Source organism: Neophocaena asiaeorientalis, unplaced genomic scaffold (genome assembly GCF_003031525.2).
Source record: "Neophocaena asiaeorientalis asiaeorientalis breed wild unplaced genomic scaffold, Neophocaena_asiaeorientalis_V1.1 scaffold96, whole genome shotgun sequence".
Lineage (NCBI taxonomy): Eukaryota > Metazoa > Chordata > Mammalia > Artiodactyla > Phocoenidae > Neophocaena > Neophocaena asiaeorientalis.
In genome coordinates this window covers 5,874,629-5,896,956 of record NW_020175831.1, presented here as the reverse complement: position 1 = coordinate 5,896,956, position 22,328 = coordinate 5,874,629, and the positions used below count along the sequence as shown (strand labels likewise).

The following is a 22,328-nucleotide window of genomic DNA, read 5'->3' as shown; positions in this document are numbered from 1 at the left end:
TCCGGACGTTCCCACGAGCACCTAAAAGCAGGACTCCAGGACAGGAGCCCACCTCAGCCCTCAGGAGCGGGTATACCGCGAGTCTCAGGCTTCGGGCCCAGGCCTAGGGAGGCTCTCCGGCAATTTTGCATTTGGAATTTTAAAATCATTTTCTTAAAGTGACGCACCGCTCCTCTTCCCCGTCCACCGCAACCCCCTCCAAAAAAAAAAAAAAAATGGCTGAGCTTCAGGCCTCACAGTCGCTGAAGCTTGCCCGCCCGACGACAAGCCTCTCTCTGGGCAGGGAGCGGCCTCCTTTTCAGGACACACAACTGCGGTCTCCACTAGCCGCTGGGCCGAAGGTGGCGCACGGGCCGGGGCTGCGAGGGGGCGGGGCCGCCGAGGAGCTCTACCCGAGCCGGGACAGCAGGAGGCGTGACCGGGAGCCTGGACCGGCGCTACCGCAAAGAAGCTCCGCCTCCGCCCCCCGCCCATCCCCTGGAGGGACGCAAACGGGGAGGGAAAGGGGAGTCGGAGGAGGGGAGGAGGTGGTGGCGTCGGCTCTAGCTCGCTCCTCTCGGGGACCGACCGACCCGCGGAGCGAAGACGTCGCTCCACACTGCTCTTCCTCCCGCCGCAAAGCCGTCCCTTCTGGCCATGTCTCAGAGCAGGCATCGCGGCGCGGCTCCGCCGCTGGAGCGCGAGGACAGCGGGACCTTCAGGTCAGCGCCCGGGCGGTCGGGACCGAGCGGGGCAGGGCCGGGAGTGGTGGGCAATAGAGGAGGGGGCAGGGGAGCCGGCTGTCCAGCGGCATTCTGGGTAAAGCCCCTTCCTGGCGCTCGCGTCCTCGCGGCTGCTGGCGGGCGCTCGGCCCCGCCCTCTCGGCGGCTAGCGGGCCGGGGTCTACGGCCCGGCCCCGCCCCTCCTGCGGCCTCGGGAGGCTCGGGGTGGCCGGAGGTGGTTCCCGGCCGCCGCCTGGGAAAGGGGTTTATAGGCTTGGTCCCGGGAGGTTGCAGCACCCGAGCGTACCTCCCGATTCCCCCGCGAATCCCTCCTACCCGCATTCAAGTTGTCTCCCTAAAGACCTCCCTCACCCTGCTCGCCGCTCGCCGCCCGCCGCAGCGGGGCCGGGAGACTGTCGCGCCTCGCCACCTCTAGCCCTGGCCGACGGGGAGCTTCGGTGCCTCCGGCGTCACCGTTGGTGGCTGTTAAAACTAGTCTTTATTTGCTTCTGCTTCCCTCCCCGCTTTGACATGCAAAGCACAGCTTTTTCTGGTTTTTGCAGTTTGGGGAAGATGATCACAGCTAAGCCAGGGAAAACACCAATTCAGGTATTACATGAATACGGCATGAAGACCAAGAACATCCCAGTTTATGAATGTGAAAGATCCGATGTGCAAATACACGTGCCCACTTTCACCTTCAGAGTAACCGTTGGTGACATAACCTGCACAGGTCTGTATGCACAACGAACCCCGATGACCATGTGGGTTGGCGGGTCAAGACTTGGTATTGCTTCTTAGCTCGGAAAAGTACCCTGTTTACCAGAGACAACAGTGAGGAGCAGGCTCTTAAAACTGATACCTTTCTCAGGTCATTGGGACTTTCCAACTTCCTGATCCTCTCCCTAATTTTCTGTTCCCCAGATACCAAGAGAAGCTCAGAAACATACCCTAGGATCCTCCTAGGGATCTTCCAAGAATTAGGGAGAAGCAGGAAAGGCTCTTGGAGCAGCCATAGATGAATCAGTAGGTGCTGTCAAATTTCATAGGTTATAGCAGATGTCAGGAGGCATGACCCCAGAATTTTCTGAGCTGCTCCCCTCTATGTATGGACTCATTTGGCACTTTGGGCCCATTGTACCACACTCGGTTCTGTATCCAAGCAAAATGAGGAAGGCGGAAAGCTCAACTACACTATATTGCATAGCAGCTTCTAGTTCCTGGCACTGTACAGTACTTTAATAAGATGTTGTCACCTTTTTTATACATGAGGAAATAGGTCCAGAGAGATTATAAGAAACATGCCCAAGGTCACACAGCAATGAAGTTTCAAAATTAAGATCCACCTTATTATGGTCATTGAACTTGAGCAAATGATAACTGAAGTAGCCCATTTGTAAATGTAGACATTTTATTCCTTATGTATCTATTTAATTGCAAACACAAAAAATATTGAATACTAAATTTAATTTGGAAGAATGCCAAGAAAAAAATTCAGCAAGAAGGCTGAAGTTCCACCATCTGGTAATCTGAAGGCATCATTTGTTTGTGTCCCTGAAAATCTGGATTCCGCTATTTTCATTGAAGCCACTTTAAGAAAATTTTGAAGCTTTTTTGTCTATGTGGGGCAGGTGGATTGTAGCTAGATTGTAGCTAGAAGGTTCCTCATATGAACCATGGAATCAACATTTGCACTACTGCTTTAGCTGGTCTATTTTAGAATATTCAGTGAAAACTCAAAAGTAGCCTTTTTCCCTTCAGTGTGTTTTAGATCAGAGATTAACAACCTGTGGCAACTGCTTAGTCCCCCTACTCTTCTCACACTGTCCTGTCTTCCTGTGCAAGCTTATCTACCTCCGTGGCTTCAAATACTATCTAAAGGCTGATAATTCTGAAACCTCTGTCTTCAGCCCAGGTGCAGTTACAGAACAGTGTATCTGCCTGTGCTTGCTAGGCATTATTGCTTGGATGACCCAAAGACACCTCAGTCTCTCACTGTCCCAAACTGAATCCATCTTCTCTTTCAAATCCATTTCCCCTGCATTCCCCAGCTCAGTAAAGGCACCACCGTCACCCGTCTGCTTACAGTAGAAATTTGGGTTTCACCTTCTTGACCCCTTTTTCTCCCTCTGCCTATTGTCCAGTCTGCCCCCAAATCCTACTTCCTAAATTCTCTTGAATCTGTCTGCTTCTCTCATCTTTCTGTTGCTACTATCCGAGCCACATGGATTATAGTTGCAGCCTCATAGCTGCTCTTTTAGCTTCTATCTTGTGTTGTCCATTTTCCACACAAAAACCAGAGTGTTTTTTCTGGCATTCAAATCTGTGCATGTACTTCCTCTTTTTAAAATCCATTCAGTGGTTTTCCCATCACCCTCTGGATGAATATAAATTTCTTAACATCATTGACAACCTTACTTCTCAAAATGTGGTCGACAGCAGCATTGCTATCACCTGGGCACTTGAAAGAAGTGCAGAATATCAGGCCCCATCCAACACCTACTGTTAGTATGCATTCTAACCAAATTCCCAGGCAATTCCTAGTTTGATAAGCACAAATTTAGGAGACCATTCTTTGACCTCTCCTACCCTTCAGCTCTCTAGCCTTTTGCCTCAAAGTTCCTTTCCTCAAGCTCTTACTGTCCCCCACAACTTGGGGCCTGAGAACACCATGCTGTGTGTTACCTCTGAGGCTCTGCAAGTACTTTCTCCACCTACAGTGCTCTTCCTAATCCTCCAGCTCTCCTCACCTCACTAACTTTTACTGATCTTTCAGGTCCTTGTTTAGTTATCTCCTCCTTCATGAAACCTTTCTGAATCCTTACCAAGAGTAGGGGAGCTATCCCTTTTGTAGGCTACCCTACAACCTGCACTTAGGCCTGCTGTGATACTCCACATTTCAGACGTCTTTTTTTTTTTTCTTTTGGTACGCGAGCCTCTCACTGTTGTGGCCTCTCCCGCTGCGGAGCACAGGCTCCGGACGCCAGGCTCAGCGGCCATGGCTCACGGGCCCAGCCGCTCCGCGGCATGTGGGATCTTCCTGGACCAGGGCACGAACCCGTGTCCCCTGCATCAGCAGGCGGACTCTCAACCACTGCGTCACCAGGGAAGCCCCCAGATGTCTTTTTATAGACAGAATCTCACACATTAGGCTGTATGCTCTTTAAGGGCAGGGACCCTGCTTAGCTCTCTACTACGGTTGACCCTTGAACAACACGGTTTTGAATTACGCAGTCCACTCATACGAGCATCTTTTTCAGTAGTAAATACTACAGTACCATACAATCCATGGTTGGTTGATTCCGAGGAAGCTAGAAATGGAGGAACTAAAGATACAGAGGGCTGACTATAAATTATGGGTAGATTTTCAACAGCGCAGAGGGTCGGTGCCCCTAACTCCCACATTGGTCAAGGGTATATCCTTAATACCTATGTTAGTGGATAAATAAGTGTGGTTTATGTGGTCTCCGACACTTGAGAGCCATGCTTGAAATTTATTCCATGTTCCTTTTCTTTCCTCCACACAGGAGGAATGGACATCAGCATTCTGATACCACTTTGGAAAGGTTCTCAACACCTAGTTTGAAGTCAGAAGGAAAAAGATTGAATTTACAATTTACTTGTGTGGTTGCTTACTAAAATTAGGCATCAGTCTCAGTGATTAGTCAGGCCTAGTCCCTTCTGCCCCCTTAGCTACCCATGTAAGGGATACAGATTATATGGAAGACGCTTAAGGTAATCTCTCAACTTCTTCCCTATACAAACCTTCCCCCACTGTATCCAACAGGTAGTCATGACTGCTTAGCCAAGCAGAGGGGTTTAATTCAGTATAGGAGGGGTTGTTACAGTGAAGGTGTGCACATTTTGCTGATAAACGGTGTTGCTGTAAGTGGCTCCTTTAAAGGAAACTTGTTGCTATAGAAGAATTTCCTTTCTAAGAATAATGGAATAAGTTGCATTTCTTCAGAAGGTATGACATAGTCTACTTTATTACTTTATGTAATAAGCATGTATAATGTATACCTGTGTAATGATTTTTATACAGGTATACAAAAATACATATAATTTTTTAAATCACAGGGATATTTTAATGTATTAACTTCATATGGTATTTTACTTCAGTGTATAACTGTATGCAAGTGTATGTTTTTATTACCTAGTGTGTATATATATAAAATGTGTAGTGGCTTTGTTTTGTATTATGCAAACATCTATGTAAGCCTCACATTTTCACAGCATGTAAAGAGTTTTTTTTTTTTTTAACCTTAATTCAGGTGAAGGTACAAGTAAGAAGCTGGCGAAACATAGAGCTGCAGAGGCTGCCATAAACATTTTGAAAGCCAATGCAAGTATTTGGTGAGCTAAATTTCTTTGTATTCTGCAGCTCAAAAATATCATGGCTGAGGTAAGGTTAAAAGTTTGAACATGCTCACAAAAGCAACAAAGTAAACAGTTGTTAATATCTAGCTCTAAAATTCTATTTCCTTGTAAAGACCTGTCATCCACTAAAAACAACTTTATCCGTAAGAAATTAAATCCAGCTATTAATTGGCAGTTGAAGGCTCTATTAATTAGTAGATGAGGTGCAACACTAGAAAACCAGAGTGTTTCTGGCAAACATCTTACTGGATTAAGAGTTTCTTTCTACAATGAAGAAAACAAGGTGTGAGATAGAAAAAGATCAGCTAAAAGTATTCTTTTAGAAATTCGAATTTGAAAGGAGACAAAGAGATTTCCTTCTAAATGTGATGTTAATTCTTTTTTTCTTTTTAATACATTTATTTGATTTATTTATTTTTTGGCTGCGTTGGGTCTTCTGTGTCTGTGCACGGGCTTTCTCTAGCTGCCGAGGGCTTCTCATTGCAGTGGCTTCTCTTGTTGCGGAGCACAGGCTGCAGGCGCGCAAGCTTCAGTAGTTGTGGCTCGCGGGCTGTAGAGCGCAGGCTCAGTAGTTGTGGCGCACAAGCTTAGCTGCTCCACGGCATGTGGGATCTTCCTGGACCAGGGCTCGAACCTGTGTCCCCTGCATTGGCAGGCGGATTCTTAAACACTGTGCCACCAGGGAAGCCCCTGGGATGTTAATACTTGACAAATATTTCCAAAATAAATTTGTTATCACATTAGGTGCTTTTGGAAGGAGCACTGGTCCTGGAGCATCTCATGTATTGTAAACTGGTGTCCTTTGATTTCTAATGGGCACATCCAGGAGCACATTTTGCCTGTAAATTCTTCCCTTTACGCGCATTCAAGTATATTTGGAGTACAATCTGGTATATCTGCTCATAGCTGAGAGCAGAGGCCCATGGGAATTTAGGATGGGTTTTTTGTTTCCTAGTCATAGAAGAACTTCTGGCTTAGGGATATATTGATATTTAGATTCTCATGCAGTGTTCCTCCCATTTACTTAGTAATTCTAAACCTTTTAGGTAGTTTAGAACCAACCAGCAAAAGCCTTGGATCTCACAAAATGACTAGGGTCATACATTATAAATGATTTATGCTAGCTTTCTGGACATGCCAAGTGACATGGTGGGTTTTGGATTTTCCCCTTGCTGGTGATGGCCATGCCATTTCTGTGCAATCCAAAGGTCAACCCAAAGTGTTGCATATATTCATAGAAATTAGTATACAGAGTGTACTTTCTGCACATGGGCACTTCACTTTGTCAGCAAAAAAGGCTAACAAACCTTACTATGTATTTGTGCTTCTTGACAGATAAGATGGGAATTGCTAAGCTGTAAATCAGGCTGAAAGTGGCCTAATATGATAGAGACTTTCTCACTTCTCCATCACAATTACTTGGGTAGCTTCAGTGTACAGCATTGTAAGTGAATATTTGTATCTCATCAGCTTATGTAAAGCTTGAAATTCTGGCAGGTAGAAAAGAAATTTGAGGGCTTCCCTGGTGGCGCAGTGGTTGAGAGTCTGCCTGCCGATGCAGGGGACACGGGTTCGTGCCCCGGTCCGGGAGGATCCTGCATGCTGTGGAGCGGCTGGGCCCGTGAGCCATGGCCGCTGAGCCTGTGCATCCGGAGCCTGTGCTCCGCAACGGGAGAGGCCACAACAGTGAGAGGCCCGTGTACCATAAAAAAAAAAGAAAAGAAATTTGAGGAAATGGCAATAACAACCTCACTGGTCATGGAAGAAATGCCTCTAGCTGCTTAGGTGGCAGTAACCTTGAAATGCAGCTTGTTCCACATTAGGCATCCATCACCCAAGTAACTACTAAGTTCACACTACTTAGAAGAGGTTGTTCTCTTTTTTTTTCTAATCACAGTCCCCACATGCTCAAATCAGGTTCATGCTGGCCATCAATTTTATACAGGATACATATAAATCTTAGGAAGATTATCCTAGCATAGAGCAGATAATAGATCAAACCAGGTCTTTCTTCCATAATTATCTGGATGAAAAAGCTACATTTATGATCTGTATGGTTTACATTGCCAGGCTAAACTTCCTGTTAGTCTTCCCTTTTTTTGTAGTTGTAACAATAGTGTGCTTTATTTAAATATATTTTTATTGAGCATCTATTATATATAAAGCACTGCAAGGCTTATGAGGGTAAGTAATACATAGGCCCTACCATTAAGGATTTTATAGTCTGAACAGGGGAGAGGTGTGATGAGGGATAGACAAATCACATGTATTTGTAAGAGTGTACAACTTATGGTAAAATAATTTGTTTAAGAAAGGGTCAAACCAAATGTTACAGTGGTTCAAAGAAGGGAGAAGTTATGTTCCACTGGGGTAAAAGAATAGGCTTCTGAGAGGAAGTGGCAATTGAGGTATACCTTGGATGATGGATAGATCAGATTCTTACAGAAGAGGTGGACGAGAAGGGTATTCCATGCAGAAGGAAAAGCAACAGCAAAGGCATGGAAAGCTAAATTGAAAATGCTTGTCCTTTACTTAATAATTTAGGGGAGATTATTTTGTTTTATAACACTTTATAAAAATGTTTAGCTTTGCAGTTCCAGATCCCTTAATGCCTGACCCTTCCAAGCAACCAAAGAACCAGCTTAATCCTATTGGTTCATTACAGGTAAGTGGCACAGTTTTTCCATACTTAACTTTTTGTCTACTGAAAAAAATGCCATAAATTTTGATAATATCATAAGGGCTGAGAGAAGGAATTAATATTTTAAAGATGGTATAACATTTTGTGTTCCAGGTTATGATCATTAGATGTTAAAGTGCTAACTTGAAATTATTTTCCTATTTATTTATGTTTTGGATTTTCTTCCATATACAGTATCTGCCTTTGGTTTGTGGAATTCTCATTTGAGATCAGCAGGACCTCAGTGCACATGGGTAGAGTGTTTTATATTTTAAGAATATTTCTTGCCACTCTTGTGACAAATCTCTACTTCTGTTGAGAGAGAAGACTTTATAAGAACCCAAACTGAGTAACCTAACTCAAGAAAAGGGAAGTCGTTTGCTTATTTGCTTATTCTACCGAAAAAATATATTCAGCTTTGAATTTCTGTGTGCAGAATATCCTCCTTGCAGACTATCCATGTGCTCTGTTGGACAACTCCCCTCCCTATTATCCAACCAGTCCTTTGGTCTCTTTCCTCCTCTGAGTTTTTCTGTAGTTTTCTTCCCCTTCTTTCCTCAACCTCATCCAGGTGTGTTTGTTTGATGTCTGCTTCTCATCTGCTCTCGATCGAATGTAGTTAGTTAGGCAGCCATGGGTATGGAAGGTTATAGTTAGGAGGGGAGAGGCTTTAGGAACTGATGGCTGTGAGACCTGTAGCTGTCCTCTCTGATGTTCCCAGAGGCTGAACGTAGCTTGTCTTTCTGTTTGAACTCTTTGATATCAACTCACTACAGCTTAACGGAAGAACACCATTCACTGCTTCACCACAGGAAAACTGCTTCCGTTTTGGTATTGTGGGCCTATAAGATATAAAATGCAGGAATATCTCTGGGAAATAGAGGGCCTTCTCTCATTTTTTTCATTGCAGAATATCATTATTCTTTGCAAACATATAAATAGATATGGGATCAAAATCATGAGAGAATATCATTTGTGTGATTGAGCCACTGCATAGTAAAAATTACTAATAAATCCTCATCTCGATTTTCTAGGAATTGGCTATTCATCATGGCTGGAGACTTCCTGAATATACCCTTTCCCAGGAGGGAGGACCTGCTCATAAGAGAGAATATACCACAATTTGCAGGCTAGAGTCATTCATGGAAACTGGTACTTATTCCTTTTTACCCTCATACAGTTGAAGACATTTGAAATATTTTGAGAAGATGAATGACCATAGAAATTTCTGTTGTGATTTCTTTTCAAATATTTCTATGGGGAAAAAAACTGACACTCCTGGTCTACTGTTTCTAACTTTCTGCAGTTGAATTTTTTTTTTAATTTTTTAAATTTATTATTTATTTTTGGTTGCGTTGGGTTTTCGTTGTTGCGCGCGGGCTTTTTCTAGTGGCGGCAAGCGGGGGCTACTCTTTGTTGCGGTGCGCAGGCTTCTCATTGTGGTGGCTTCTCGTTGCAGAGCACGGGTTCTAGGCACTCGGGCTTCAGTAGTTGTGGCTTGCGGGCTCTAGAGCACAGGCTCAGTAGTTGTGGCGCACAGGCTTAGTTGCTCCACGGCATGTGGGATTTTCCTGGACCAGGGATCAAACCCATGTCCCCTGCATTGGCAGGCAGATTCTTAACCACTGCACCACCAGGGAAGTCTTCTGCAGTTGAATTTAAGTATAAATGTTTGGCTTAAGAATACTTAACTTCTTAATTTGATATTTTTTAAAATTATGAGTTGGTAATGGATAAACAAATAAATAATTGACTCTTTAAACAGTCTTCATTGATATAATAGGGACTTAAAAATCATTTTGGAGAAAAAAGCAGTAGTAAATCTCTTGGAGTTTCAATAGCTATTCTAGAAGATAGGAGGACAAGAAGATTACATTTGAAAACAAGATGATTAATAAGAGGCTGATGGCAAAAAATTGCAGTGGGATAAAAATAAAGTAGAAATTAACCTTTTACATTACAACAACTTTACGTTGTAAAGGCCACAGACTATGAGAAAAAAGTCACTTAATAAAGTACTCCTGAGGATTCCTATTTTAACTTCTCTAGCATGTTTTTGTTAAGTGGCTTAAAATGGAATTTTACCTTGGTTAGATATTAGTCTTAAATAATAAGCAGCTGTTTGCCCTTGAGAGGTAGTGTGGGCCAGTGCAGAAAGCCCTAGGCCAGAAGCAGGAACCTCAGCTTCCTGTTCTTGATGCAGTCCTTGATTTGCAAGGTTAGGTAAATTGCTTAATCTCCCTGCCTAGATCTCAGTTTTTAAATCTGTAAACATGGAAGTAGATGATATTGATAGTGTCTTTCAACTCTAGCCTCTCCTATGCCCTTCTTATTCATGTTAAAGAAAGAAATTCCACATAGTTATCAGTGTATAGGAGATTATAAACAAGAAATAGACATTGAGAGATAGCAGTTGTAATTCTAATGTACCTTGGTAAATTTGAATATTTAGTCAGAATTAAACCAAATATGGTTCATTAAAGCTAGACATAGGGAGATACATCTGTTAAAGAAAAACAGAAAGTATAACTATTAAAGATAAACTGTTAAAGAAACGTCTTCAAAAATGTAACCATTAACAGTTGTATGAAGCACAACAAGTAAAGATGTCACGTCTGTAAAAGAATAGTATACGGGCTTCCCTGGTGGCACAGTGGTTGGGAGTCCGCCTGCCGATGCAGGGGGGCGCGGGTTCCTGCCCCGGTCCAGGAGGATCCCGCATGCTGCGGAGCGGCTGGGCCCGTGGGCCATGGCCGCTGGGCCTGCGTGTCCGGAGCCTGTGCTCCGCAACAGGAGAGGCCACAACAGTGAGAGGCCCGCGTACCGGGAAAGAAAAAAAAAAGAATAGTATACAAAAACCATGAGATTGTTCTCTGACCAAACACAGTACATTAAACATTTGGTCATTCTCTATGGACACTAGCTTATTTTCTAAACCTACTATTTCTTTTTCTTTATTTAGGAAAGGGGGCATCAAAGAAACAAGCCAAGAGAAATGCTGCTGAGAAATTTCCTGCCAAATTCAGTAATATCTCTCCAGAGAACCACATTTCTTTGGTGAGTAATGATCGGAGGTCTACAATGTTAATGTGATTAAACATCTGTTGCTGTAGGAAACTTCTCTAGATTTCTTTTTGTATAGATACTTCAGAGTTGCAGTTTTAAACAAATCTCTTAACTGTTGAGTAATACACTACCCCAATTTTAGCTGCTTGCAGTATGTGAGCCAGGATCACAGGCGTGGCCAGGTAAGAGAGTTTGGGAGGCACAGTCAGATTCAGAATAATATGATGGTATCTAAAGATGGTAAGTCACTAGTGCCACTTTTGCCTTCAGATTGACAATTCACTCCCATCTCTTGGTTCATCCATTCATTTATCCACTCAGCAAACATTTAGGGAACTCATTATTTGCCAAGCTTGATGCCCTAAGGAGTTTGTAGCCAGCCTACTGAAAGAGAAAAGAACCTTACAGACTGGTCCTTCCAGAGGCGTCTTGGGAACGTAGGAGAAGGATCCAACTAAGACGGGGTTTTAGGAAGACTTCTTGGAGGAAGTAATAGCTGAGCTGAGACCTATAGGATGACAACAGGAAAAAAGAATTCCAGAGAGAAGAAAGACCATGTACAAAGACCCAGGAGTGAAACACTTTATGTGATCTAGGACTGCAGAGTAATTTGGGATGGCTGGAGCATATTCATAGATTTGGAGGGAGGGAGTCTCAAACAATGAGGCCAGAAAGGAAAAGAGGGATTGAATCTTGCAGGAACTGCTATGTTAAGGAGATTGAACTTTATCCTGAGGGTAGTGCAAAGTCATTAAATAAATTTAATATGTAAAGGACAAGATCCAATTTATACATTAGAAGGGAAATCACTGGCTGCATTATGGTGAGTGAATGAATATTAGAGTCAAAGAGACCTGCTACAATGCTGTTTTAGAAAAGCAGATGAGAAATGATGGTGGCCTAGACTAAGGTAGTGGCAGTTGAAATGATCGATTTAAAAATTATTTAGAAAACTGAAGTGAATGGGGCATGGTAACTGATTGCATGTAGGGAGTAAGGAAAAAGAAAGAAATAAACATTTTTAGCTTGGCAACAGAGTAGATGGTGGTACCATTCAATAATATGGGGAACACAGAAGATGAGTAGGATTTGAGGGGGAGCAGATAATGAGCTAAACGTAGGATACATTGAATTTGAAATGTTTGTGGAGTAGCTAAGTGAAAATGTTGAGTAGGCAGCTGGTATTCAGATAGAGAACTTAAGAGATTGGGCTACACATAATATATTAATTGAGATTCTGATATTTGTATATAGGTATGTATGGTGGTCCATTATCTGAGAGTAGGATGTTAGGTAGGAAATGAAAAATGAAGACTATAGGAGTGTCCTAAGCTTCTGATAAAAAAAAAAAGGGCTCGGGGCTTCCCTGGTGGCGCAGTGGTTGAGAGTCCGCCTGCCGATGCAGGGGACACGGGTTCGTGCCCCCATCCGGGAAGATCCCACATGCTTAAAAAAAAAAAAAAAAAAAAAAAAAAAAGGGCTCATTCTGTAGGGAAAAAAGACTATATCTGAGTAAGTAATATAGTTTTGATTTTGCTTTTTTAATAGAAAAATATAAAACACTGCATTCACTTCTTTTAAAACTGGATTAGAGATGAAACCATAATCACAAAACACAGGTTTGTAGGTGAATTCTGTTAAATCATCAAGGAAGAGATAATCTTCCATGCTATTTAAACTCTTGCAGTTAATATATATAACATAGGGGAAGCTTCTAAATTTATTTCCCAAAACTAACATAACACTAATATCTGACAATAGCAAATCCCAATGGCAAAAATTATGGATTAATCTCCCTTATGGTGAAACACCTTAATATTCAGTAGAACATTAAAAGAATAATATACCATAGACAAGTAGGGTTTATTTTAGGACTGTAAGAGTATTTCAGTGTTGGTAAATCTATTACTATAACTAATCACATTAATGTGTTAAAGGAGAGAAACATTATCCTCTCAATAGATGCCAAAAAAATTTTGACAGTCATTACTGATAAACTCTTTTAAAATATCCCTATTGTGATTTAAAATATATACCTCAGTGCTCGCTTCGGCAGCACAGAAACTAAAATTGGAACGATAAAGAGAAGATTAGCATGACCCCTGTGCAAGAATGACATGCGAATTCATGAATCGTCCCATATTTTTATAGCCAGGACGTGGAAGCAACCTAAGTGTCCATTGACAGATGAATGGATAAAGAAGACGTGGCACATATATACAATGGAATATTACTCAGCCATAAAAAGAGATGAAATTGAGTTATTTGTAGTGAGGTGGATGGACCTAGAGACTGTCATACAGAGTGAAGTAAGTCAGAAAGAGAAAAACAAATACCATATGCTAACACATATATATGGAATCTTAAAAAATCTAAATGTTTCTGATGAACCTAGGGGCAGGACAGGAATAAAGACTCAGACATAGAGAATGGACTTGAGTACACAGGGAGGGGGAAGGGTAAGCTGGGACAAAGTGAAAGAGTAGCACTGACATATATACACTACCAAATGTAAAATAGCTAGTGGGAAGCAGCTGCATAGCACAGGGAGATCAGCTCGGTGCTTTGTGACCACCTAGAGGGGCAGGATAGGGAGGGTGGGAGGGAGATGCAAGAGGGAGGGGATATAGGGATATATGTATACATATAGCTGCTTCACTTTGTTATACAGCAGAAACTAACACAACACTGTAAAGCAATTATACTCCAATAAAGATGTTAAAAAAAATAAATAAATAAAATAAAATATATACCTCAGGAAAAAAATCAAAATCATGGGTACATGTTTACATGTCTTATCCATTCCCATTAATTTCAGAAATAAGGCAAGGATGCCCACAGATACCTTTTTTTTTTCTTTCGGGTCACACCATGCAGCTCTTGGGATCTTAGTTCCCCAACCAGGGTTTGAACCCAGGCCCTCAGCAGTGAAAGTGCTGAGTCCTCACCACTTCCCAGGACTGCCTGGGAATTCCTGATACCCTTTTTTTTAAACATTGTTCTAGAAGTATCAACCAGCATAATCAGAAAACAAGAGGTTGGAAATAAGAGGAGATAGAAACGATCATTAATTATAAATAATTGTATCCCTATAAAGCCCTAGAGAAAAACTACCAGATATAATAAGAGAATTCATCAAGGTAACTGATCATAAAATTAATATACAGAGTCAATAGCTTTCTCATATTATTTCTGTTACAAAGGTAACCACCAGAATAATTAAAAATAGAAAGGTGAAAATTATTGCTTCTGGAAAGAGGACTTGAAGGTAGGGAGGAGGATTGTTGCTTTTATAATTCTGTACTATTTAATTTTTTTGTTGTATGTGTGTATTACTTTTAATAATAAAATGTATGAAGCTTGATAACATTGATCATTTTATAGCAAAATAGAACTCTGTCCTGAAAAAGCATACTAGAAAAAATTAATAGCTTCCCTATTTATCAGTATTACAAATGGAATATAGAAGATCCTATTCTCAATAGTAGAAAAGAGGATAATATGACAGGGAATAAACTTAGAAAGAAATGTGCAGGACTCATATGAGAAAAACTTTAAAACTCTAGTGAGGGATTTAACAGAAATTGAATAAATGTAAAGCTATCTATTTTTGATAGAAAGACTCAATACTGTAAATATATGAAAATGTAATATAGTCTTAGTCAAAATCTACCAGAATTCATTTTGGATCTTGATACAACTTTACTGAGTTTATCTGGAAAAATAAACTCAAGAATAGCCAGGAAAACTGAAAAGGAAGAGTACGGGAGGTGGGGTTATACCCTACCAGAAAATAAAACATACTATAAAACTATAGTAGTTAAAACAGCTTTTGTATCGCAATAGACAGAGGATAGGTATAGATGCCAATCCATATAGGAAGATAGTATATGACAACAGGGAGATTTCACATCAGTGGGTGAGAGGATGAATGGTATAGAAATAACTTACAGCCACATTGTCGGGGGAGGTGAGGGGTGGCGGAATACACATGCACACAGGTGTATGATATATTTAGGTTGCTGCCTTATTCCTTACATTAAAATAAATTTCAAATGGATCAAAGATTTAAACATAAGAATTGGAACTGTATGAGAAAACATGGAAGAGCTTTCCTTTTAAAATTCTTAGCATGGAAAAGCCTTTTTAAGCGTAACTTAAAACATAGAAGCTGTAAAGTAAGATTCACAAATTTAACTACATAAAACCTACACTGCACAGCAAAATGTCTGTAAATAAAACTAATAAAAACAAAGTAAGAAGAAACTGTTTTGAACACATGAGTAGGAAGGGACTGTTTTCAATACCAAACATAAAGCTTACACATCAATAAAAAAGGCAACCCAGCAGAAGAAATACAAATGGTGGGGAAAAAAATGTTCAACTTTATTCATGCATGTTAAACAAGATACTATTTTCACCTTTAGTTTGACAAAACCTACAAAGTTTGACAATACCTGGTATTGGCTAGGGTGTGAGAAAACAAACACCCTCCAAGACACTTGATGGAAGTATAAATTGGCTCATAAAAAAAAAAAAAAAAAAAATTGGCTCATAAATCAGTTTGGAAGTATTAATATTTATAAAAATTAAAAGCATACATGTTCTTTGACTCAGCAGTTCTACTTCTAGAAATGATTCTGTCGAGAAAGTCATCCAAGTGCAAAAGAGTTTCATTGTAACACTGTTAGTGAAAGAAACCAGAAACAACCTAAAACCTACAGTTGGAGACTGGTAAGGTAACTGTAGTGCATGTATGTGCAGTGCAGTGATATGAGAAAACTTAACAGATGAGAAAACTTAACAGTATCAGGTGTAGAAGAGTAAGCTATCATTTTTGTTTAAAAAGATTATACATGTGTCTGCTTAAACGTGCATAGAATGCGTACGGAAGTATACTGAAGAGGTGTTTAATAGCAAGTATCTCTGGGGAGTGGAGCAGAAGTCTGGGGAAGGGGCAGCAAGGAAAAGAGACTGTTCTTCGTATGTATTTGTTCTTGTTACAGGTATCCTTTTACTATATGGATGACCTATGACTTTTTAAAAACAGCATTTTTTAAAGTTCCAGTCAAGGAATGTAAAATTCTACTTAGTAAATTTTGCAAATTATGCAAAAATTACCCAATTCTTTATCATGGCCATCCCTATGATCTTTTGAAAATCCCTTAACCTCTGTCAAGCTCATTGATAAATAAGACCAAAGGACAGGTTGCCCTACTTACTTCAGAGAGTAGTTTTTTGTGGTTTTTCTAATGGCATATTATATGAAAGCAATTTAAAAACCATAAACTAACATGGAACTGCAAAGTATTCTAAGAACAAAAGTGAAAAAGTAAAGATAGAGGGGAAAATAAAGAAAAGAGGAAAAGGAGAAAAGAAAACAGGAAAAAACAAACTCAGTTGGGTTCTGGGATAAGTCTGATAAGAATTTTTTGACATGCCATTCATTTGAACGTCTTGTTCTCAAACTTGCACATTTCACCTTGTCTACAGTTTCTTTGTTTTCTGCTTTACAGCTGTCAGTTAGAGACTGGTATTTAATACAAGAAGCCATAAAGATATGAAAATTCCTTTATATTTTAATTTGTAAATTGCTCCATTAGGCAGACTCGATTACAGTTGACCCTTGAACAACACAGGTTTTAACTGCTCAGGTCCACTTATATGCAGATTTGTTTCCATAGTAAATACTGCAATCCACGGTTGGTTGATTCTGTGGATGCAGAACTGTGGATACAGAGGGCCAACTATAAGTTATACATGGACTTTTGACTGTGAGGAGTGTCGGCTGCCTTAACCCCCATGTTGTTCAAGGGTCAGCTGTATTGCAGATTTGTTTATCGTGCTCTTAAATATGTTATACATCTTCACGTGACCATCAGAAATTTTGACTGAGACCTTTATACTATACAAAGGTATTTTTAAATACTTCCAGTATATTACTGCACATTCTTTTTTCTTTAACATTGTGGTGTTTGTTAAATGTGTGTGCTTGTTAGTGCTATCTAGTTTAAATCGGAAAGTTTAAACATGCTTTATAAAGTATTAAATGTGAGTGCTTAATTAATACTTATAATAGCGTTGGAACCCAGTCCAAGAGTCTTAACTTTCGTCTCTGTTTTTCAGACAAATGTGGTAGGACATTCTTTAGGTTGTACTTGGCATTCCTTGAGGAATTCTCCTGGTGAAAAGATCAACTTACTGAAAAGAAGCCTCCTCAGTATTCCAAATACAGATTACATCCAGCTGCTTAGTGAAATTGCAAAGGAACAAGGTTTTAATATAACATATTTGGATATAGGTATGATTTTTTTCTTTAGCTTATGCTAAAACCTGTTTATTTTTTTAAATGTTTGAGGAACAAAACCTCTATTATAATTTTTTTCATTGATTGGGGATTCTGACTATATATAATTACTAGAACAGTAACATATATCATTGGTATGTCCCATTCTTATAAACAATAAAAATAGAGGTAACATCTATACAGTTATAATAGTAAAAACAATAATAGCTAAGAGTTATAGAGTTACTATGTGCCAGATACTGTTCTAAGGACATAACATATTTCAACCCACAGAATCCTCAAACTGTGAAGTAGATTCTATTATTCTTATATATAAGTGAGGAAAGTAAGACAAAGAAAGGTTGAGAAACTTGCCTGAGATAACATAGCTGCTAGTCAGTGGTAGAGCCAGATTAGAAGAGTCCCTGCTGATATAATATCTATTAAACCAGCCCTGATGGGCAGCTTGACAAATAAAAAGGCACCCACATTTCTAGAACAAGTACCAAGTTTGTGGGGGTCAGGCCAGACGTCTCTCCACTTTATCACTGTGTACCACTTCTGGGAGATAAATGGGGACAATTTATAGTTTTATCTCACCTCAGCTATGAACTGCTATATTTTTTCTAGCTCATAATCACTCAGATAGACAAATGCAGACAGATTGGAAAGCAATCAGTGTGGATTTTCTTTTAATGCAGTTTATAACTGGCTAATTTGTATGTGTGTGTTCATGTGTGTTTTTGGTGTCTTGATTTAACATCAGTATAGTATGTGAAGAATTTGATACCCCTTATTCTAGCCTTAGTGACCTGGGGGGACCTAGCTTGTCAGAGCTACTAGCACTGAGAAAGTAGGGTGTTTCGGGACTGAAAGAACTTCTAATTTTCTCTGCTACTTTGGGATTGAATGATGGGTCAGGTACAGTGCCTCAATATACTGAGAATTATGCAGAACCTGGGGAATAATGCAGAAAGATGATCAGAAAACGTAGCTGATTGAGAAACCATTCATTCAAAAAATATTTCTTAAGTATCTACACATTGTTGGGTGTTTGAGACACAGATGAATAAGCCATGTCATGAATATGACTATGGAAGGTTTTGAATCTGGGAAAAGAAGGAAACTTGAGATGGTTTTTTAGATTACAAATTAATGATGACTTTGAAATGCTCCTTAGCAATTTTAAGAACTAAATAGTTCTTGTAAACATAGAACAGCAGTTTAAAAACCACAGTCAGAAAAAATAAAAATAAATAAAAAATAAAAACCACAGTCAGTTAATTTGACTAACTTCTATGCAATTACTTTCAAAAGAACCTCAGTGTTCTCCAAAGAAGATCTACAAATGGCCAAGAAGCATGTGAGAATGTGCTCACTATCATTAGTCATCAGGGACATGCAAATCAAAACAACAGTGAGGTACCAATTCACACCCAGTAGGATGGCTATGATGAATAAAATAGAAAATAACCAATGCTGGTAAAGATATAGAGAAATTGTAGCCCTCATATGTTACATAGTGAACACGTAAAGTAGTTCAGCTGCTGTGGAAAATTTGAGGAGTTTTGTTGCTCCTCAAGTGAATTACCATATGACTTAGTAACTCTACTGCTAAGTATGTACCCAAAAGAATTGAAAGCTGGTATTCCAACAGATACCTGTACACACATGTTCATAGCAGTACTATTCACAATAGCTAAGAGGTAGAAACAGCCCAACGTCCATTGACAGATGAATGAATAAACCAATTGTGGTATATACATGCCATGAAATATTATTCAGCCACAAAAAAGAATGAAGTTCTGATATATGCTACAACATGGATAAACCTCAAAAATAATTATACTAAGTGAAAGACAGACAAAAAAAGTCACATATGATTCCATTTCCATGAACTATCCAGAATAGGTTAATCCATAGATTGGTAGTTGCCAGGGGCTGGGCAGTATGGGTGGGGATAGTGTTTTCCCTTGGGGTGATGAAATGGTGAGAATGTTCTGTAACTGGATAGACGTGGTGGTTGCACCACATTGTGAATGTACTAAATGCCACTGAATAGTTCACTTTAAAATGGTTAATTTTATGTTATGTGACATTTACCTCAATTTAAAAATGAACCTAGGGCTTCCCTGGTGGCGCAGTGGTTGAGAGTCCGCCTGCCGATGCAGGGGACACGGGTTCGTGCCCCGGTCCGGGAAGATCCCACATGCCACAGACTGGCTGGGCCCGTGAGCCATGGCCGCTGAGCCTGCGCGTCCGGAGCCTGTGCTCCGCAACGGGAGAGGCCACAACAGTGAGAGGCCCGCGTACTGCAAAGAAAAAAAAAAAAAAAGAACCTAGATGCTAGAACTAGAAAGCCTCTTCACACATTAAATAATCCCATTGTATCTGGATATTTTATACTATATTGATTCTAGCTGAAATAACATTTAATCATGACAATTTCAAACAACTCACCTGTTTCTACTCCTTTCCCTGTCTCAATAAACCATCTTTAGTAAGAGTGATTCATCAGATGTTAAGACCGTTTGTTTTCAGGGTTTCAGTGTTGTTTTAAAACATCCTAAACAAATATACAAAATGGAATTAAACTCTCTGCACAGACTTAATAACCAAAGAACATGACATCACAAGGGAGGTTTTGCCCTGAACCGTGTATTTCCTGGTTCAGTGTCTACTGAAAATAACTCTAGACTTCAGAGTGGAAAATACAGTCTCTCCAGTCCTCCAGCAAATGGTTTTTTTTTTCCCTTTTAAAAAAGTTGCTGTGGTTCAGTAATTTGCAAACACTGTTAAACTAACCACATTAAAATTGCCTTGGGATCTCTTTGAAAATGCAGGAATCTGGCCACTCCAACCCCTACCCGTGCGTTTCTGATAGAGCAGGCTGGAGTGAGGCCCAGGCACCTGGATTTCTTTAAAAGTTCCCCCAGGTGATTATGAAGCACAGCTGTGTTTGAGAACCGCTGTAGCTGGGCAGTTTGTACAAGAATGACAAAGATGATAAGTGGAGTAGTATACCATGGATGCTTAGGGAGGAATACGGTAATACAAATTGTATTGTTTTTACAAAGGATCTGCTTTCTATGCACGTGGCATTAATCATCACGTCTGAATGTGTCATTGCAGAAGAACTGAGTGCCAATGGACAGTATCAATGTCTCGCTGAATTGTCCACCAGTCCCATCACAGTCTGTCATGGCTCGGGGATCTCCTGCGGCAGTGCGCAGAGTGATGCAGCTCACAATGCTCTGCAGTATTTAAAGATAATAGCAGAAAGGAAGTAAATGTGGAGCAATTAGAAAACCCTTCAGTAGCACATAAGAAGTCCCCCTTTCTCCCCTTCCCAAGTAAAACATTTACTAGAATGTTTGAGTCTGTGTGTTGGTTCTAAATCTCTTCATAGATTCCATGAACACTCCAGATTTAATTATCTCCTGGTAGTTGTTATTAAGATGTTTTTAATGGCTTCGACTTTGTATTGGTATATTGTTATTTATAAACTTTGTACCATATGCAGAGTGTAGCACCCATTTTACAATGCCATGTACATAGAAGGAAAAAACTGCATGATTGTTGTTGTCGATGAGGAGGAGGATAAAATAAAACTGCTAGCAACAGTCTTTCCTACTGGTGCTTAACCTCTTCTTTGTGCAAGGCTTTGTAAAGGGATTTCGAAGGAAGCCCCTTAGAATTAGTGTTGAGGAACGCACTAACAGGTTTTAATTGAATGTGATTGTTAAATTTCAGGGAACGTGATTGGTCTGCTGTGTATTCGAATCCATGTAATAAAGAGCTGTTGTTATAATGGGTTCTGTTCATTTCATTAAAGTGCTACTGACTCGACTGTGGCCCTGTTCTTTCTAGCCATTCTTGTAACATTACAATGTGGATACTGTGTTATTTACATATCTCTAGTTTACTTCTTAGAGTCAAAGGTAAAAAAAAAAAACCAAAAATTTACAAATGTATATGTGATGAATCACTTCCGTATTTTCTCTACGCATATGCAGCGTTGTCTTATGCTTTGACATATAACCATTCATAGACGCATAGTAGTTGAAAAAGCATTAGAATTACTGAAACAAAACTTTCCAGTGCACTCAATTCAGTTACAAGAATGTTTCCAACAAAATAGTGAGTGCTTCAAAGGTTAGGGAATAAGTCTCATGAGCAAATTTTAATTTTGCCTTTTATGTTTTCATATATCATCTCATAACACCTCAAGTCTGCCATCTGTCAGTGCCAGCTGATAGTGCTACACCTGTAGATCAGGGAATACCTCAGAGAGGAAGAGAGCGCTCAGTGATAAAGGCAGATGTTGACAACCTCAAGTGTCAGTCTAGCAGGAAGTATGTAACAAATGTTTTTCTGTCTGGAAAAAAGATAACCTGAGTGCAATCCTTTGAGAATAATAAACCTACATAATAAAGGGAAACCAGTGTGTGTAACTTGTTTAAAGCTCTAAAGAGCATTTAACTTAGTTTCACGTTATAAGCCATGTGTACGTCAATTAAATCAGGATTTCGGTTATTTTGGGGGTGAGGTTAAGGAACACACAAAGACTGGAAACAAAGTTTAGGCATAAAGTGGAGCATTAAGATTGGATTAACCTTGGGTGTTTATGAATGCTCTGGAATATAGACAGGGCACAATGAACTCACTTTAGAGATGACATCAGACCCTTCTGCACAGTAAAATGCCCACCGTGAAGAGGGTAAGTTGGGGGGAGGTTTCAGAAGGTTTTGGAAGAAGAAGATGAGGTCCAACAGGGGGAAAGGACAATGTACTTGGGTTCTAAGCAGTTCAAATGTATTGAAAAAACGATGAGATCTGAGTATAAGGTACCCGGAAGCCATGCTCTTCCTTCTGCCTATGCTTTCTCTACTTCGGGCTACGGAGGAAGCATGTGTTCTTAAAAATACTGTTCAGGACTTCCCTGGTGGCGCAGTGGTTGAGAGTCCGCCTGCCGATGCAGGGGACACAGGTTTGTGCCCCAGTCCGGGAAGATCCCACATGCTGCAAAGAGGCTGGGCCCGTGAGCCATGGCCACTGAGCCTGCGTGTCCAGAGCCTGTGCTCCGCAACGGGAGAGGCCACAACGGTGAGAGGCCCGCGTACCGCAAAAAAAAAAAGAAAATACTGTTCAAATGCCACCTCTGTCAGACTGTCCAGATGTGCTAGGGAGTTCCCTGCACCATCAGGTGTTCTTT

The 22,328-nt window shown here is 40.4% G+C and overlaps 1 protein-coding gene and 1 non-coding gene across 2 annotated transcripts; both read left to right on the top strand.

Annotated features, from left to right (window-relative positions):
- The first annotated feature begins 515 nt into the window (after positions 1 to 515).
- PRKRA (protein activator of interferon induced protein kinase EIF2AK2) lies at positions 516 to 20,962 on the top strand. Its single transcript, XM_024732828.1, has 8 exons — positions 516 to 701; positions 1,265 to 1,434; positions 4,976 to 5,057; positions 7,668 to 7,746; positions 8,796 to 8,913; positions 10,724 to 10,818; positions 16,954 to 17,128; positions 20,246 to 20,962. Exons 1-8 carry the CDS (start codon positions 637 to 639, stop codon positions 20,401 to 20,403), a joined length of 942 nt encoding a protein of 313 aa, XP_024588596.1. The 5' UTR covers positions 516 to 636; the 3' UTR covers positions 20,404 to 20,962.
- LOC112391542 (U6 spliceosomal RNA) lies at positions 12,868 to 12,974 on the top strand. Its single transcript, XR_003001505.1, has one exon. It is a non-coding gene; the product is annotated as a U6 spliceosomal RNA (small nuclear RNA).
- Positions 20,963 to 22,328: the final 1,366 nt, after the last annotated feature.

Coding starts and splice junctions, on each gene's coding strand:
- PRKRA (XM_024732828.1), top strand. CDS start 637: ATGTCTCAGAGCAGGCATCGCGGCGCGGCTCCGCCGCTGGAGCGCGAG. Junction 5,058..7,667: donor AAAGCCAATGCAAGTATTTG/GTGAGCTAAATT, acceptor AAAAATGTTTAG/CTTTGCAGTTCCAGATCCCT. Junction 10,819..16,953: donor CAGAGAACCACATTTCTTTG/GTGAGTAATGAT, acceptor TCTGTTTTTCAG/ACAAATGTGGTAGGACATTC.